General features: G+C 41.5%; 1 protein-coding gene across 2 annotated transcripts in view; it reads left to right on the top strand.

Annotated features, from left to right (window-relative positions):
• Positions 1-11,727, top strand: part of MED13L (mediator complex subunit 13L) — a 204,149-nt gene extending 192,422 nt beyond the window's left edge. For both annotated transcript variants that reach the window (XM_040606209.1, XM_040606200.1), the window contains 4 exons: positions 1,950-2,104; positions 5,306-5,467; positions 7,575-7,687; positions 8,898-11,727. In XM_040606209.1, coding sequence (XP_040462143.1) covers positions 1,950-2,104; positions 5,306-5,467; positions 7,575-7,687; positions 8,898-9,030 — 563 coding nt within the window. In that variant the 3' untranslated portion in view covers positions 9,031-11,727. The remainder of the gene's footprint in view (positions 1-1,949; positions 2,105-5,305; positions 5,468-7,574; positions 7,688-8,897) is intronic.
• The last annotated feature ends 7,778 nt before the right edge of the window (positions 11,728-19,505 follow it).

The raw sequence follows: 19,505 nt of genomic DNA, 5'->3' as shown, positions 1-19,505 counted from the left end.
GGCACAGGCTATAAAATGGTCTTTCTTGTTGCTGTGATTTATCAGGCCAACTTGTATTTTATAGTAATGCTTCACTTCATGCCCTGTTGTGTACAAAGCTGGTGAGGAAGGAAGTACTTGTTCTAGAATTTTAATCTTCTTGTAAAGTAAGCAAAATAGACCAACCTGAGAATTCTTCATGTTAGCAGTGTGCTTTTTCAAGCATATCTAACCCTATAGTTTGCAGCAGCAAGACTCTGACTAACACTTCATATCAAGTAAGTATTTTCCTAACTGTTCTGCTGTAAATACTTATCAATGATTGTAAAATTATTTAAACCAAGAGTAACTACAAACATTTACAGCAGAAGTATTTTATGAAAAGGAAAGTATAGCAACGAAGAAAAGCCCACTCTCTTGCAAGAAAGAGTCCGCTTTGATCTGTGCCTCCTGGAATTTCAGTGGGCCTCCCAGAAGGGAAGTTACCCCTCTTAATGCCTAAGCAGCTGTCCTTTCAAGGCCCCAGAATCCTGACTGAACGCTGTGCTGACAAATATTTAACCTGCGTTAACCTGCCCTTTAGTGCTTCAGATGCTAATTAGAATGAGGTACAAGAACTGGCGTTTTCCAAAATGGTGTTAAATTTAATTTTCTTAACTCGGTTCTACTTAATGATTAAACTGTTTTCTGTGCTATTAGCCATCTCATTTCTGTTCTGGAGGCCAAGCAGAGCATGACATTAGTTCTGTTTTGTTTACTGAGGTTGTAGGAGAGAAGTTAATAAACATAATTCATTGCTTTTGCAATGTTTCTCCAGAAGATGAAGAAAAACAACCACCTGTTTATTTCAATACTGGGACTTCCAGTGAAATTAGTTCAAGACACATGCGTCCTTTTGCATTTTCATGTGGAGTAAATTCTTCTTTTTCAAGAGAAATTATTTATTGGAGTATGTAGAAATGCATGACTCTTATTTAGGGCTCTGCATGTTTTAGTATAATTTGGCTACAATTCTAATTAATCCAGTCAATTCAGACAGCTCCCATTGTCCCTTTGTGCCCTAAAATACACCTTAAATGCCATTATATTGTTTAAATGTCTTTGCCTGCTGAGAAATCTGGATAAGAGAAAAAAACCTATAAACCATATTGTGATGCTTGTAATTTTTTGCTCTGTGTTTATAATCTTAGCTTTCCATTATGTAAATTATTCATGGTATAGCCTGTGTTGCAAATGACTGAGCAATGGAATATACTTCTTACAGAATGCAAACATGTTTTCACTGTATCTTTTTACGCCTTTCCCACAGATTAACATAAGCCAAATTAAAACAGCAAGTTATGATAATACAACTGTATTTAATTTCTGAGATGAAAGTAAAATATTAAAAGCTGTGTTATAGGAAATCCTGGTGCAGTGTTTGAAATAATCATGAAAGCACATTGCCTGTGAGTGTGGAGCAGGCCTTGCTGCCCTTATTGATTCTGGGAGCGACTTCCTTGAAGCCGCTAGGACTGCTCCCAGAATAGTTTGAGCAAATGTGCCGAAGCCCTGGCGTGTAGCAGTAGAAGCCCAAAGAGCAGCACCTGCTGAGAGTAACACACGTAGGTTTGTTTAATGTACTTCAAGTATTTTGTTAATGGATTTCTCTGACTGACTGTGGAGAGGTGTCATTTTTTCTGTTAGAAAGTTCAATTTGGATTTTTATTAAGCTGGTATGACAGGATTTTTGTTCATTATGTGACCATCGTTAAAATTCATGATTTTAATAGGTGTCTGCCAACTCTTCCTTTCAAGTCTGGGCGGTTGCAGTCAAAGGTACTAAGAAGGATTAAACAGTGAAGTGTTTATCTCTCCTTTCATCTGTCTCAAGTTGTTAAAAAAAAGATAATAAATTAAAGGGAATGGTAGTACATTACAAAAATGAGTACAGCACATTGGAAATTAATTGTCTTCCTTTCCCTTTTCAGATGACATGTTTGACCTCCCATTCCCAGATGACATGGACAATGACATTAGAATTTTAATAACGGGGAATCTTCACTCTTCACCAAATTCCTCCCCAGTTCCTTCCCCTGGATCACCATCTGGCATTGGAGTGGGATCACACTTCCAGCATAGTAGGGTAAGGCTGTAGCACTTCCAAGGGGATATGCTACTTAAAACACAAAAAAAGACCTCAATCCTCCAATAAAATGTCTTTTTCCTGTAGATTCTCAAACATAATTAGATAACAGCAAGCAGAAGTTAACGTTAAAATTGAAGGTGCTGGTTAAATACTGTTATAGAAGATGCCTCTGCCTTGACCATTTAAGTCTCAGGTTAATTGTTAGTGTACAAGATAATTGAGAGGAAGAGACGAGGAGAGAAAAGCAGAAAAGCTTTATTTTTATGTGGTAAAGCCACACCTAATGAACCGGTATAAATTTAATCTGTACTCATCCATTTTTTCTGGAAAATCATATGGAATGTCCCTGGCACAAAGTGTGACAAGTCTTTGAGAGAAAGGAAGATACGACAGCTCCGTTCACATGAATTTCTAGGAGAGGCAAGAAGGGAGATAATTCTCCTAATAATAAAACCCTACCCATAAAAACTCCGCAGGTGCTGGATGTTTATGCAGATGTTGTTTTCTTAGTAAAAATTAGCCCAGAGCACATAGTGTTTCTAAGGTATTTTTGTTTGAAGTGGCTTTATAAAGTTGGTTCCAACACCAGTGATTACTTAAAATGCAAATTATTTTTGGTAATTCAAGGTATTTTTTTGAATCAGCTTTAGCATAATTTGGATCATGCTTGATGGAACTCTTTTACTCATACATTTAATTGTGTAAGAGACTTAGTTGTACTCTTAAAATGGTTTCCATCACAAGTATGTAGAACTTTGATGCTTCATAATTTCCTGTGGAGAAGTTTTATTGTAGAAATAGTTCATGTAAAGCAGTAGCGTATTACTTCTTTACTAAATAGTACAGTATTTTGTTTAAAAAACAGGCTAACTTTTATGGAAGGGACAGATAACCCCATGCATTTAAAAGTTCTGGTTTACTGATCTGTAGTAATTTCAGTAACTGGATCTGGATCTGTTACTATCACTGGTGGCTTCAAACAGTCTCAAGCAGAACTAGAAACCTGGTATGAAAGGAAGTATGGAGTACTGAGAAGAGATGCGTGTACAGCTAAGATATATGCCTGTGAATGATGCTGCTCAGCCTCGGTAACAGAGGACTGCATTCTTCTAAATGTAAATAAAAGATCTTAGGAAAAGAACTCCAGTTCCCTGAAAATTACTAACTAAAAGGTGTTTCACCACCAGGAAGGAAAAAGTCCTGCCTGTATTTTCCTTGCAACAGCTGCAAAATGCTTCAGTGGTCAGCTTAATACAGCCTGGGAGTGAAAAATCCCTTCTGCATCGGCCACCAGAATGCTAATACTGTATGTTGTGATCTCAGTACACAACCTCCTTACCTTGTGTTAATACCCCAACCCACCTTCCAAAGGCCAAGTAATTGCACATTACTGTTGCTTGGTTATTTCAAACTGGTACGTGGGCAAATTAAAGGTTTTAAGTTGTGTTACTAAACCCTCCAGCCATGAATCACAACTCATCACTCATTACAGTTTCTCCCTCTTATTTAGTTCATTCAACAACCTCTATTCTGTACCACTTCTCAAAATGCATTTGCAAAACTTACTCTCAATGGAACTCCATCCAAGTGGCTTCAGAACAGCACTGAAAGGTTAATGAACACAGAGCTTGGAGACCTGGGCAAACCATTTCTAGATGAACCTGTCATAGTAATTCAGTTTAACCATTAACAAGGGCCTAGTAATTGATGTGTAATTTTTGGTTTTAAAAAAGCAACAGCGTGTGATCATTACCTTGTGGGTCGGGGAAGGTCGAGCCTTCGTCCATGCAACCCATAATTGATTGCTGCAGTTGAGCAGTGTAAGGCCTGACCGCTCCGCAGCCAGTTTGCTGTTAGGCTTTCGGAGTGCCCACAGCCAGGTGAGCTGCAGCCTTCTCCGAGCTTTATGGAGTGTTTAACTTCCTTTGATTCCTGATCAAGATATTACCATTGGAGAAAGGCCTGCTTGAAGGACTAGCAGTGAAGGCTTTGTGATTAAGCTGGCTTCTGTGAAGTGGAATCTTTTTCTTAAACCTGTTGACTTAAAAGATGTGTATGGATTAAATGAACTGCTGTCCCCATTCTTCTGGGTTAAGTTACAAGCCAAAATACTTCACAGGCATCTTTTGGGTTCTTTCTCTGTGAAATAAAACTGAAAGCAAACTAGGTGTTTGCAAACCCAAATGCATTTAAAATAGGAATGTACTCTAGAATGGAATGGCAGTCCCACATGGCGATACCCAAGGAAACCCTGGTAGGTTTGGCACTGTGGTTCGTGACAGATAGGATACGTATATATGCAGGCACACAGAGGATGAGGTAAGCAAGCTCACACCAGGTGCTCCTATCCAACAGCCTCGGTCAGACAGGGTATGGAAGGTTTATCTACCTTTCACTCTACAGAAATAAAATCACAAACATATACGCTGACAGGCGGTGACTCAGTCTGATGAAATTTTAACTCTCTCCTCTCTAACTCTTTGGTCCATATATAGGTATATGAGTATCTAATATTGCAAAAATACAGCATATGAATAAGTAAGTGGTATAAATTGAAAAGCAAGACAGCTGTTTCCTTTTCCCCACACTTCGCATGCTGGGTAGTGTCCAAGTGCCCACAGCAAGGAATAGCAAGTGTAGCATTTTTTTTCTAAGCTCTGAATGTAACTAACTGAGTAACTGAAAAAGCGAACAGCCAAACTTTGGAAGTTGCAGGTACTCTCTCTTCTTCCATATTCCAGTATTTAATGCATGCTTTTGCTAGCTGAAGTTAGAAGGATCTGCAGTGCAAACTGCTGGTTTTGCTGTGTGTAGGAAAAGCCTATGAGGCTTCATAAACTTAAATCCAACACTGGTCTGCGTGCGCACGAGCAGCTGTTCAGATTCACAGCCTGAGCCCAGCACCTCGGAGTTACTCTGCAGCATCAGATTCCACACATGCTGGGTTCCATTGGGGAGGTTAACATTGCTGTTTGGGAATCTAAAGTGATTCTGGAATATAAGCCTGGAGAACCCAATGACAGGGGAAACAGGAAGGGATTAGACAACTTTAAGATTCATGTGTGACTAAAGGATAGCTCATTAGGAACAAGACAGAACTGGATAAAATACTGAGTAATGAGTAAACAAAGTTAATGTTATTGGAGTGGGACATAATGGCGTAAACCAACAAACCTGCCTTTTCAACTCTTCTTTCAGAGCCAAGGGGAACGTCTCCTTTCCCGGGAAGCCCCGGAAGAGCTGAAGCAGCAGCCTCTTGCTCTCGGATACTTTGTATCAACTGCCAAAGCTGAGAACCTTCCGCAGTGGTTCTGGTCGTCCTGTCCTCAGGCCCAAAACCAGTGTCCCCTTTTCCTGAAGGTCTGTCGTGGTATCCTTTCACAGGGGAAAGAGAAGAATTGTTCTGTTTATAGCCTGTGAATTTTCTTTGAAAACGTTGGCTTTGCATGTTACTGCAACTGTGACAGTCCTGGAAATGGAAATGCAATTTCAGGTTTAAATTTGCTTAAGATAGCTGGCTATTGAAACTTAAATCTGTGTTGCTAAGGTCTTTACCTGAAAATGGAATAGTTCGGCAGCTTCTAAATACAGAATCATCGCAGCTCGATCTGTTATTACAGAAACATCCCAGTTTTCGTTTTCAGTCAGCCTAAGGCAGGAGGGACATACCTTCTGTTCTGCTGTACTCCAGTTATGACACACAGATCAGAAGTTAGAAAGGAGAGCAGCACCTCCAGGTAGAGTATTTACTATCCATTTCTGTTCCCCTAGTTGCACAGTAGAGTCTGCAGTGTCAGAGTGAACCGGATTACTTTCCATTCTAGAACTGCAAGTGCTTGTGTGACACATAAGCAGAACTGGCTCAACTACTAGAGAGTCACTGAGCCCTGTAGAGTGTCATGCAGCTGCTTATCTGAATGAATCAGAACAATGTGAGCTAGTGAGCATGGAAAGAAGGTGAAAAATCTGCCTTGGCGAGCATCACATAACTATTTAAGCAGACAACATATGGAACAGTAAAGTTAGTACCATTCACTTCATCCATTCCCAGCTTTAATTAACAAACACTAAACATTTTTGCAAGACTCTTAACTAAACTCCCTCATCCGTGTCTATCAGGCAATTATCAGCGTAAAGGTGTTCAGTGTTTCTCAATTCTTTCCTCGTGCAACAAAAGCAATTTTAGGACCACTGGTAACAGTAACTTGCAGTCAGCGTGGCAGGCTTTGTGTTCAGTGTAGCACCTCCACCAGCAAAGCACTGGACCTTACTCCTTACACTGCACTCTTCATGGGTCGATCTCCCTGAAGTATCTGCTCTTCCTTAAACCAACAGAATGGAGATCTCAAAATAATATGAAAAATTAACCACCGTGGTTTTGGAGCTAGAGAGGAAGTTTTATGCTAAAGTTAAAACTACCTTTTTTTTGTGAATGAGTAATCCAAAGACTGTTCCAGTGCCAGCAGTAAAAACATAGTCAGCAGAGCTCCAGGCAACTTCATGAATTCCTTCCATAAGCTTATACTAGATTTGTACTAGAGAGAAGGAGCCACCACCCTTCCCTACCCCACCACCCCCCAGCCCAACACAATTGCGCTCTCAGATCTAGGCTGAATTAAATGTTTAATTTGACTTGGAACATGCTGTTTTGGTTTGGACAATTTTTAATAAAAGCAAGGGGCTGAATTCATGCAGTGACTTGTACACCATTCAGTGAGCAGGGGATGCTGTCTCCTTCATGCTGCACAGCACTGCAATTAGGAAACTTGTATGGCATGTGAGGCGTACAGATTCAAGTCATCTTTGTCTGATTTGGATTAAGTATTTTTGAGCTAAAGTATTTCACCTCTAATGTGCGTGCCATAATTGGAGGAGTATAAATTAGAGGTTTTGCCTCGGCAGGCTGTGTGGCGTATTAGGCTACCCACTTGAAAGGCTTACGTGGTTGCTCTACTCCCGGCACAGGATCAATATGAAATCCCTTCCCTACTCCTGCACAAACTAATGCACAAGCCTTGCTCCAGCAGAAGGGTAAGACTGGGAAGGCGCCGCAGCAGAGCAGCATGAGGGCTGCCCACAGCGCTCTGGTCAGACACCCCAGCTCAGTGCGGCACACTGTGCTGGGCCTCCTGCTGGGAGAGTCTGAAGACTCAGGACAGTTTGTTAATGAAATACAAAGAACCACTGACACATCCCAGGCGTTCCCCCTCATCACTTCTTCCCTGACCAACATTACAGAATTCAGCATCCTTTTTCCAAGTTCCTTGATTCCAGTCAAAAAGAGAAGTCCGTTTATTAAAAAATTTAATTATTGCGGAACTTGGAACATGGTCATGGTGAGTTCCACACAGAATTGCCAACTCTTCTTGCTGCCCTGAAACAATTGAGAATGTATTTGTTCACTGTGACTCTTTAGAAGTACTTGCCTATACAAAGAGCTAATTTGTGCTTTTTTTCCTTTACACAGGCCTCATTACATCACCATATCTCTGTAGCGCAGTCAGATGAGCTTCTACCTGCCAGAAATTCTCAGCGAGTTCCTCACCCCCTTGACTCTAAAACTACATCAGATGTCTTGAGGTAAGGCCTTCTAGGTTTTGCGTTTCCTCCCTGAGGTTCTGGGGACTAAGCTCTGAAATTTCAGAGAGACGTTTTCTTGTCAGCCGGGCAAAATTACTTCTTGGTTTTGTCAACAGCTAGTAACTCTCCTATGCCCTACTCGTGTGTCTCAGAGCGGTGGACAACTCTTACTATAGCTGCTACCTCCAGCAGCAAAGAGTGGAACTTTGAGGGTTCCTTCACCAGTTTTCCACAGGACTGTACAAAACTATATATGTAAGGAAAACTTAGAAACAGTGTTGCCTCACCAAGTGGGCACCTCGGTTTACCTTCTAAAGATTGTTGTGTTTACCTGGTGGTCTAATCTGGACTGTGCCAGTGATTACTTTTACTCACCAAACTAAACTGAAGGAGATAAAAGTACTCACCTGATACCAGTATCTTAGGAATTGGATATAAAGAGGACATTCTTTATAGACTTGTGTATCATATTGTTGAAGATAACTAGAGGACTGTTTGCCTCCATCCCAGCTGTTGGGGAAGGAAAAAAAGATCTGGTTTATGAGACAGCATACAGGGTGGGACAGCCAGTGAACAAACACGTACATCAAACCTGGAGAGATCAGCAGGAGACATGAGGACTAATCTAATCTAAGGGAATTGGTGGTGTATGTATTCTACAAGATCTGGATTTGCATCGTCTTGAGGACTGAGCTATCACAGCTGTCCTGGGGTACTCCTGCCTTTTTATTTTCTCGTAAAAGGGTGATGCAGTGCATGGGGAAAGGTCAAGATACAACAGACACAAGTTACAACATGAGAACTTCAAACCCAATGCAGGATCGCACAAGTGTGCTCAGGTACTGTCACAGGTTGCCCAGAGAGGCTGCGGAACCTCTGTCCTTAGAGGTGTTCAAGACTCAAGTCTTTGAGTACGGGGGTATTTGAACCTCTGTGATTCCGTACGCCCTCACTGGGGAGGGCCTACATTCAGGTAGCTTGGTTCAAGTTCAGATGTACTAAACCTAAAAATCCGTGCTTCCCCTGCTCCCCTTTTCAGTGAGTTTCCCACTGTGTCAACACCACCAGCGTTATTACAGCCAGGCAGGCCTCGTGACATTGCATCTCCGGGAGAAACCAGAGATAAGTTTAAGTAAATCTTCTAGAAGAGACAAGAAGGAAAGGAGTAAACAATTCCAGTTTCATTTCTCTCTGCATTTGTCTTCTGCAGGTTCGTTTTGGAGCAGTACAATGCACTGTCCTGGCTTACGTGTAACCCTGCCACCCAGGATCGCAGCTCCTGCCTTCCTGTCCACTTTGTGGTGCTCACTCAGTTGTACAATGCCATCATGAATATACTTTAATAGATAGAAAAGCACTTGTTCTTCTGGCTTATTCTCCCCTCAACCTGAGAAATGTGCCACAATCTGCAACGATCACGATTTTGCTTCTCTTCAGACCAGTCCTGTGCTGTGCTTCTGTTCCTCCAAAAGCACATGTGAATTCTGCAGTGTTCAGAACTAAACCACCCATTAACATCTCTGGCAGCTTCAGTCCAAAATCTGGGAACATCCAAGAACAGTGAACACAGAGTAACCTCAAGCCAGTGTTAGTTTGGTGGCCCAGGAACTACTGGTCAGTGTGATTATTTTTTTTAATATTTTATTTTTTTAAGGAAGACTACAGTATCTTTTTGCATTAGGAACTCTGATAAACAACCAAGAGCAGTTTCAGCCCTGCAAGTAAAAACACATTGTAGTGACCAGTTTGGGTTGTCTAAAACTTATTTCGTTGTTTGATCATCGTAAACTGGGACTTTGCAGGAGGAAAAAGGCAAAACAAAAAACCACAAAACCACACAGTTGTAGACTCGTATAAATATTAGAGTTTTCTGTCTACCTGGAGTTCCTGTCAGAGTGGATTGGGATGAATGCATGCATTTGTTACCTGTCCATGTAGATATGAATGGTCTGGAGATACTTTATTTATTTTTAGGTTTGGGAAGGGGAGGGATTAAATTATAAAGGACCAGGAACAGTAGAATATCTTAAAAATCCAGCTCCGTTCCACTGTAGGGTTATTTATCTACATACCTCTCACTCTTCTGACCTAGAAATCAAAAATGAAGCTAGTAACAATCAAAGTCCAAGCGGGGAAGGGAAGCGTGTTCTGGTAAGGACAGACTTGTATTTTAAGGAATTCTCACCTGCATTTAGCCTGGTTAAAGCAAGAAGTGGCCGCTGATTAATGAAGGATAACACTACCTAATGGAAGAGGAGTGAGTGAGAGGTAGGGAGGAAAATTACTTTAAAGCCCAATGTAAGGGCAGATGGAAAGTGGTAAATTAATCTATTGTAGAGCTATGATTGAAATATATTTCCATTAAATTTAGTGATGCTAGAAAACTATTTACTGAAACCCAAGTCGCCCTTTAATTCTGGGCAGACTCGTCCATGTACATATCCAAAAATATGGTTTTTGTTTACACTAAATCAGTTACAAATCTGGTGTATTTTTTCTGACTATAGGAATATTATTTCAAAGAAATAATTTTTAAAAATTATATCATTAAATTAGTACTTGAAGTTATACCACTGTGGTGGAAAAGTTACTTTGTTTAGTAAAATGATTGCCATTTTAAAGGTTAATGGCTAATTGAAGTATTTTTATGACTCCTTCATTCCAGGCTTCAAGGGGTTTATATTTAAACTCCATTTTCTAATGTTTGTTGTTGCACTGTGCAGCAGGCATGGACTGCCTTACATGAGGGGTCGGGCACTTTGATCAGGCTGTGTGACCTAGTTATCTATCTGTGGAGAAAAAACTACAAATTTTAAAGTTCTTCCAAAAGACTTTCATGTTCTGGTTAAAAAAAATGAAATTCTAATATTTTAAAAAGTATTTTTCTTGAGATAATGTAACATTTAAAACAAATTATATAAAATAATTAAAAAAAAAAAGAATTGCTTGTGTAATGAGAAGGTGAAGTCAGAGAAGTAACCTGTAAATGGATTATTTCATTCTCTGCACCAAACCTCCCATGTGGGTATCCTCTTTGCAATGTATAGGTTAAAAAAAAAAAAATCTGATATCAAACCATTTGTATCTAATGTGTACAGTGTAAAATTGACTTTAAAAATATTGCAGTACTATTTTTTCTTAATCAGAAAAGAAAATTCTCAAGGCCTTTTGAAGAGCATAAAAAGATGAAGATTGTAAACTTGTATAAAAAAATTTAACTTGGGGAGGAAAAAATGTAAAGTAGACATTTGTAATCTTTTACCATTTGGGGGTTATTTGTTCCCAGGATTCATCTGAACTTTGGATTTTTATTTTGTTTATTGTTTTTAAATGGGCCGTTTTTATCCAGGGGCGTTTCTTCCCCAGAAACCTGGTTCTAAGCAAAAATTAAAAATAAAAAAAGGGCAGCAAGGCGTAGTTTTCATCTGGTGTTTTATTTAATTTTTTTAAGTTAAGAGAAGCTGGTGACATATTTATACGTTTTTGTGCAAAATAAATGAATGGCAATAGATTTTAAAGAAAAATCTTATGTACTTCAGTGTGAAAAGTTCTGTATAGTATTTCCCTTAAATATGCATTATTTTACTTGTGAGTTTTTTACTGAATTAATCTGAAATGTACAAGCCCTGGCTTTCCTACAGAGTGAAGAAAGTTATTTTATTTTTTTTTTTATTTCTAACTTTGGAAAATCATGCCTAAATCAGAATTATTATTACAGTTGTTTGAGCTAAAGGGAGAGGGAGGGGGTGGGGAATGTCCAGCATGCTTGTATGTATATTTCAGAACCTTTTTTAAATGTAAAAGCTGTACATTTCTGGGGAGTTCTGAATTTCTTTTTGGTTTTGTTTTTTTTTTTTCTCTGAGCATTTTGCAGTGAGCTTCTTTTATATATAGCCGACAATTTGAAAGAAAACAAAAAAAAAATGTGAAGTTCATTTTAAATCTACAGTATATCGCTGGTACAATACACTAAAAAAAAAAAAGACTTTGATAAAAAGAAACAATAATAATAAAGACCTCCATTTTAAATGTCATTCATATATACCTTGTGGATGAGAGCTATATACTTTTACACACTTTTTTAGATGAATAAATTATTGAATTACTGAAACAATTGCTGGAGTTTTATTCTTGTGAGTATTCTCAAGTTTGTACTCAAGATCTTAAGTTTTAGCATTACTAGTGAAGAAGGGCTTGCCCTACGAGGTGTTGATTCTGGGTGATATGAATGGAACTGAAATTAATTTAAAGGCTCTTTACTATTTCTTTACTTTAAAGACATGCACTCCTGCCTTCCCTGAGTTAAGCCGGTGCCTGCCTGCCTCTCCTATCTGCTGCCTGTTAAAGCTCCTTTCAGAGTCATAGGGCTTATGAAAATAGATGAAGTTTCACTTTGCAACAGTACTTCTCTTTAAAACTGAAATCAAAGCAAAATCTTTCTATTTAAAATCGTCTGTTGTGAGAGGAAATTTGGTGCCACTAATGTAAATGCTGATATAAGCAGATTTAAAATTCTGCCAAATGGGGCGGGTGCAAGCAACCTGGCATAACTGGTGGCATGCACACAGGAGTTGCTTTACATTAGCAACTCTAATCATGAAACCTTCGTCTATTACAGAGGAAATTTCTCTGCATACAGCAGGTGAGTCTTTAACAGGAGATTTCAGTGGCATTATCAGTCTTGCAACCTCCCCCTGCAGCAGGATTGCACGCAGGATAACTGAAATACAACCAGATGTGCTGCTTCAGCTTGCTCAGGAGAGGCTGTGGAATCCCCATCCGGGATGAGCCGAAGAGGCAGCTGGCGTGTCCTTGAGCAGCCTGGGCGAATTCTGCCCGCTGTGAGCAGGAGCGTGCGTGGGCTCTTAAGACTTCAGGAGGTCACTTCAAACAGCCACCCTGTATTTAGCAGGTTCATTTCTGGACTGTTAAAATGAGATGAGAGTGTTTCTGCAGACCCCAAATGCATTTAGAACTGATCTTTGTAGCTCACTCTCTTGCAAAGTATAACAAAATAACTTATTTTTCCGTGAAGAGAGGGAACCCACAGCTTCTGTGGCTGCATCAAGGAATTGCCACTCCATTTCATGGCTGTTTTAGTGGTCACTTGGGATTTCCTTAGTGCTTGTGATTTCCAGCCCACTCTAATTTTGGTGCACCTTATTTCTAAATTTAAAGTTAGATTAGTTATAAAAACAGTCCCTAAAATTTTGCCTTTTTATTTCTGTCCCAACTTTCAAGCTTCTATCTTTCAGTTCACTTTACTATCAGTATATTCATAATAAATGACGTTGTACAATTAACTTGTACAAGTTGTTAGCGAATAGTTACACTTCAGTCTTCCATTGTGAGTGCTGTAAGTACAAGGAATTACTGCAGAGCAGTATTTTTTTAGATGGAGATTACTTGGCAGCTAATTCATGGGCTTTGAAGAGAAAAACTACCAGTTAAATATTCTATTCCATAAAGACTGTAAGGAAGAAATGAATGAAAGCACTAAAATTAAAATCTCAGTTGATTTGTAACGAGAGTATTTATGACAAATGGATACAGTACTGTGATGATGGTCTCTTTAACAGCAATGAAGAAAAAAATTTTGATGATTAGGCTGGCATTAAACTACTCTTCTTTTTCCAACTGCCATTCTATTTTGGGCAAAACAACATGGCCACCTGAAAACAGTCTGAACACACATAGAAAGCATCAGAAGTCATGAAAGTAAACATTAGGTTTATGGTCTGTCTCTCACCATTTATGGTGGAAATAGAAACAGCCCTGAGATCCCAAAACAGGAAGTCTTTGGTCTTTAACAGCAAAGCAGTATTTATAAAACTATGCTGCTTCCACTTCCCTATTTTGAAACTGAACCTTAACACTCTCAACAAATGTTTACATGGGCAGACCCTGTTTGATGTTCCACCGACTGTTCCCCTACCAGGTATCAAAGCAGCAGGGCTCTCCAGGGCATACGTAAACCTTGGCGCTGTTTTAATGAAACCTGAAACAAGGTGACACCGGCTTCTGTGCGAGGCCAGCTCTGAGCACCAGCTGCCCTCGGCTGTCCCTGCCTGACGTCCACTTTGCCGATGAACGTGGACTTGGGCTCTCTGGTTCTGAGACCATTCAGTACACATCGGTTCTAGTCTGGCGCTTGTCAGTCAACTGGCAGGCTAACCATGCTGTAAGAATATAATATAGCTTATATAAGCTATAAACATATAATACATGCTCATTTATCTGTATAAGCATTAGCTTTGTTGCCTAAAAGGACTACCTATTAAAACTTTTCAGAATTATGAAAAAACAAAACCAACCAAAAAAATGCTTAGCATCAAGGCCCCTTCCAGAAAGCCAGCAAGGACACTAATTGCTGGAACTTACTACAGACTCTTTCTACAAGAATATCTTTCATAGTCCTGCAACAAGAATCCAGGGCAACACCTGCCAGAATCCGCTGGCTACCTGTGCTTGCTCCGCAGAGAGCGTGCCCACAAGGGCCAGGGACTTCAGTTACCGAAGGCATTACAGACCCTAACGTGGATCTGGGGACACTATAGCTGCCTCTGCTGTGTATGCTTCCTCCATTCCCAAAGCCACGTGCCATTTCTCAGTTCTTTACCGACCTTTGGGTACCTAGCCTGGTACCTCCTCTGCCTTTATGCCCCAGGAACTGCTCTTACCAATGCATGCAAATATCTTAAAGGCGAGTGTCAGGAGGACAGGGCCAAGCTCTTTTTAGTGGTGCCCAGCAACAGGACAAGGGGCAACGGGCACAAACACACACAGGAAGTTCCATCTGAGCATGAGGAAAAACTCTTATTTCAAGGGAGACAGAGCCGTGGAACAGGCTGCCCAGAGAGGCTGTGGAGTCTCTGGAAACATTCAAAACCTGCCTGGATGTGACTGTGCAACCTGCTCTAGGAGAACCTGCTCTAGCAGGGGGTTGGACTCTATCTCCAGAGATCCCTTCCAGTGCTGACCATTCTGTGATTCTGTGAACGCGGTTTCTGTCCCACAGCATGTGCACCTTTTCCTGTTTGATGGACGCTTCATTTCAGACATACCTGCTTCTGCAGGGTAGTTGTCATCTGCACATCGACATCATCTAACCTCACAGGCAGTGATACCCACTCCAGCTGGGTCATTTTAAAAGACACAGACGGGCCAGCAGAAAACGGATTCAGCCCACATGGCAGCCACAGCGGCCTAGTCCTTCATAAATGGAATTTATTTTCCTTACACAAGAAATCAGATATATGTTTTGAAAAGTCCTTCTAGCCTGACACTGTCTTTGTTTTTATTTAAATGCTATGCCATTGAGAAAATGTCAAACTGGCATAAATCTAGGAACAAACTACATTCTGAAATGCATTGCTGCTACCTCGAGGTTTTTTTAAAACTTCCTGCCAACAGATTCCAATATCTGGAATCCCAATTAAAGGCAGGGACACACACCCCTGCACAAAAAACTCACTGGCTCCTGCAATTCTGTAAAGCCTAATCCCACAGATGCGGAGGGAGAAAAATCCTATTTTTTTACCTTTGCAGTTGGGTGAGTATTTTAAAACGTGTTTTTAAGTCAACCTCTTTTTTTGTTTTTTGTGTTAGTTATCTGTGCTTTCCGTGCCGTGTCACACGAACCCCACGGAGCGGCTGTGCGGGCTGCCATGGCCCCTACCTTCCAGCAGGGGGCAGGCTCTAACGGCGAATGGTGCCGCAGGGCCCTCGCAGAGCGGGTTTTAAAAAAACAAACTACACACATCTACAGAGCCGGATCATTAAAGGTCAACCACGCGAACAGGTGTGGGTTCATTGGTCAAAGTGCTCCACCCCTACTTGTAATCAGTTTCGGTGGTAATTTCATTAGTGCCTGGGGAAAAGACAAGTACCAGAGAAGCAGGTGATGGGGTAAGGTGCGTATGGCAGGGAACGGGAGGCTGTTAATCCCGGCAGGGTAATGGCCCATAGAAGTGCTAAAAGAAAGGTGCTGTGAGCAATTCTCCCAGCTGCTGGGTTAAGCAGCATTTTAGAGTTAAAAGTAATTGCCCTTGTATTTCTTTCTCTGTTCAAAAAGGAGGGAGCGTGTGGAGAAGGTGTTCTGCTGCAGTGACACACGCTAGTGCACAACTGGATTGTCAAGCAATGGACAGGAGAGAGAAAAGAAACCTGAAAGGGAACACAGAACAGGCAGCGTTCAAGCCTGGTCTCAGGGTGACTTTAGACATAAATAAACAGGGACTCCAAGTGGAAAATAACACACACTTCAAGAGCGGGCCTGTCTCATCAAGATCCATGTTGTTCTCTGTTGCAACAGAACGACAGGCAGATAGGACACCCTTCCTTCACTGTTAGCAGTGGAACTGGACATTTCCCCCCCCCCATCGCTCGTTTGCCCTTCTCTTAGCACTTTATGTTGCTGACTCGTTTTTTGATGTTGGGCCTTTTTCGCCAGTGAATTGCTGATTCTATTTAAAAGAATCATGCTTCCTCTAGCACACTCAAGTGAACATACAACGCTCTTTCTAGAACTGCATCTTAGCACTGATGTGGCAAAACCTTCCCTCCCTAAACAATTTCAGTCAGAGGCAGAGAGAACATAGAGGGGGGGGAAAAGACAAGCCAGGTAGAAGGGTGAATTAAAAAAGGAAAAAGGTGAATCAAACTGTTTCAACAACTAATCTGAGAACACCTGTGCCTAGAAAGTGGCTCCCTTCCACCAGCTGTGGGAACTAGGCTTCATTTTCTGTGAATACCTCTGCTTTTGTTAAGTCATTAAGGCAACTTGGATTGCGGAATCTTCTGTCCGTAGAGGCAACATAAATCCTTTGTTATAGTCTACAGATTCTTGATCAGGGACTTAGGATGTCCTGCGTTACATTTGCAAGATTCTCATCTGTAGGGTCCTCCACCACAATTACTTTGTTACTTTCAGCACTTGCTCATTTCTGTTCTTTCTAAATACCACAGCATAAGAACCATGGCCCAACCTGAGTCTGCGCTCCCTTTTGCTTAGAAAATAAAAACAGAAAAAAAGTTTCTATCCAATGTTATTGCTAAGGAAAGCCTGAAAGCAAAATCTCAGTGCAAATAAGAAACTCAGAAACTGGGTTTTTCTTCTGTTATACAGCTTGAAAACAATGGTTCAGTTCAGACTGGGGATCATACAGGGACTTGCACACCCTTAACTGTACACGCGTGTACCCACGCAGGCAGAGAGCTGGACAGAAGATGTCGTTCCCTCTGCTGAACCCAGCAGCCACGCACAAATGCGCACAAGCAGCCGAGCTGCACCTGTTGCCCACAGCCACCAGGCAAAGCCCTGCATAGAGCACCAGCCCCCCCACCTTTCCCTCCTCTCATGGCTCTGCAGGAGAGCCCTGCTCCCTGTCCCGCAGTCCCAGTTAGACCTCTGCCTGCTCCCACCTCCCTCCTTCCCCCTGACATTTAGCAAAGAGCAGGGGAGTGCTGCAGTGTCTCAGTGTCATAGGCGTTACCACCAAATCAGCTAGCAGGGCAGGCAGACAGCAGCCCGTGGCACCCGTGGAGGCGAGGGGCGCCGGCACTGAGCATTAATGCATAATCTCAGTATGCCTGAGGCCAAGCAGTTAGGGAATGGAACTGCTGTTCCAAGTTTCTAAATTTCTGTGCAACTACTATCCACCAGTTCAGCCTCCTAAACAATTGTCTTTCCAGTTATTAAGTCTACGGTCATACAAAAGAACGGTTCCAGATTTAATAAGTAAGTAAGGGAGGCGTGCAAAAAAGGACTGGGCAGAGAGGAAAGATCTAAGCTCTAAGTCTGAAACTGCCTATGTGATACTAGGCACATTGTTGGCTTTGTTACTCCTTGTCTGTGTAACAATGTAACGATACTGATAGGCTTGTCTGGCGCTCTGGTTCATTGTAAGTGTAAGACCCTCGGACAGAAGAATGCAGAGCATTAGTCTGCAAACTTTAGTGAATGTAGTAAGATGATATAAAATTTTTCAGGACAATGAAAATTAAAACTTCCTGCAAAGACTTACAGAAGGATTCCAGAATGTTGAGCAACTGACCAATAAATACCAAAAAAGAATTCATAGTAAGACACAAAAAAAATGTCAACAAAATTATGCCAAACACACAGGTGTAGAATTGCCTCCTAACTAGGGTACAACCTTAGGATATAAGATAAATTCGGATGTAACATCCAAAAGATCTTAGTCACTGTAAGTATTTCCATGAATAAAAGTAGCACAATGACTTTGAAAAATTAAATGAACTCTTAGGACTTAAAGTGAGAGAAAGTGAAACAGTCAAGCCACTGTATACACACAGTTTGCCTATGCCTTCAGCTCTGCCCGTTCCTGGGGCCATCCAATCACAGCAAGAATACAATAAAACTGCAAAGGTACAGAGAAAGGTAACAAATACGATGAAAGGCACAGAATGCCCATAATAAAAAGGAAAGACTCAAAAGACCAGGATCATTCGCTTCAGGGAAAAAAAAAAAATGTCTTTAGTTATGCAAAGGCCAACAGGGAATCGATTGTCCTCACCACAAGACCTAGAAGACATCCTCTAAAAACTGCACAGGTGTGCTGGTTTTGGCTGGGGGAGAGTTAACCTTCTTCAAAGCAACTGGTATTGAGCTGTGTTTTGAGCCCCAGATGCGATTCACATTTGGCTACTGGGAAAATGAAGGGGAGCTTTACCAACTGTGTGTGTGAAGCCACACGACATCTTAAATCAGAGCGGCTTTCAATCCATCCCAAAAGCCAAGCGCGTTGTGCAGAGCCCTGCTTACAGACTCAGTTCCCAGCCTCTCCCAGTCCTGGCCAGACGGAACAGCGAGAACCTATCGCAATTTTGGCAGTCCTAGGAACAGTTCAGATCCACGCTGCTCCAGCCCTAGAATGCATCATCTCCACCCAAGGGCTACAACTGCCCATCCCAGCGCTGTTCCTGCTCCACTGGAGGAAATTCAGCTGGAGAAGATGGTCTTCCTTACCTTGTATGTGAAACGATGCAATTACGCCTCGGTTTCTGGGTGTTAACATAGGACAAATGCAGCATGTTACAAGGCAGGGCTGCTATGGCTTTCCAAGAGAGATTTAAATTTGTTTCATGATGTACATACCTTGATCTTGTAGAGAGAGGTATGACGTGTTTCCAGACTAGGTGGCCTCTGAACTGGATAGATGGTCCAAAATATCCTTTTTTTGACTACTCAGAACTGCCAATGGATTGGTGCCTCTCGTCCAAATGGTGCTTCCCAGCCCTATATTCTCAACTTTGGGCCAGAGCCCTTCACACTTGGCTTCTCAAGCCCCAGAACTGCCTTATAGGCTACGCTGGATCTTATTAATTTGAATCCGTGCCATCTCCTTCTCTCATTTACCACTTATTGCAGGGGGCTTTGGTTGCGTGTGTGTTGGCATCAAGATGCTGTGAGTTCAAGGCCCCTGCCTTATGTTGGCTGAACTCTGCTGCCTCTGCAGATTGGGACTGGCCTGGTATTTCTTAGGCAGGAGAGAGGTAACTCTGCTACTCCGGTGCTATCAAAAAGCATCAGCATTTGCACTATAACCACACTTAAAGAGTCCTGCACCAATCAATGGTCTGGAACCTCACTCCCAAACAACTGCAGGACCCTGATGAAGTGATAGGATGTTTGAAAAAAAAAAAATATGCTGTGACTGCTCCAAAGAGGCACAACTTCCTTGGCTGTGCTGGGCCCTGGCCAGCATCTACCAAACACTGATCAATATTATGCAGGACCCTCAAGGAGAAGAGAGGGAAAATATACCAACAGACATCATGGCTAACCAGACACTGT

This window comes from Falco naumanni, chromosome 1 (assembly GCF_017639655.2).
Source record: "Falco naumanni isolate bFalNau1 chromosome 1, bFalNau1.pat, whole genome shotgun sequence".
NCBI lineage: Eukaryota > Metazoa > Chordata > Aves > Falconiformes > Falconidae > Falco > Falco naumanni.
This window is presented reverse-complemented; position numbering and strand designations above follow the sequence as displayed.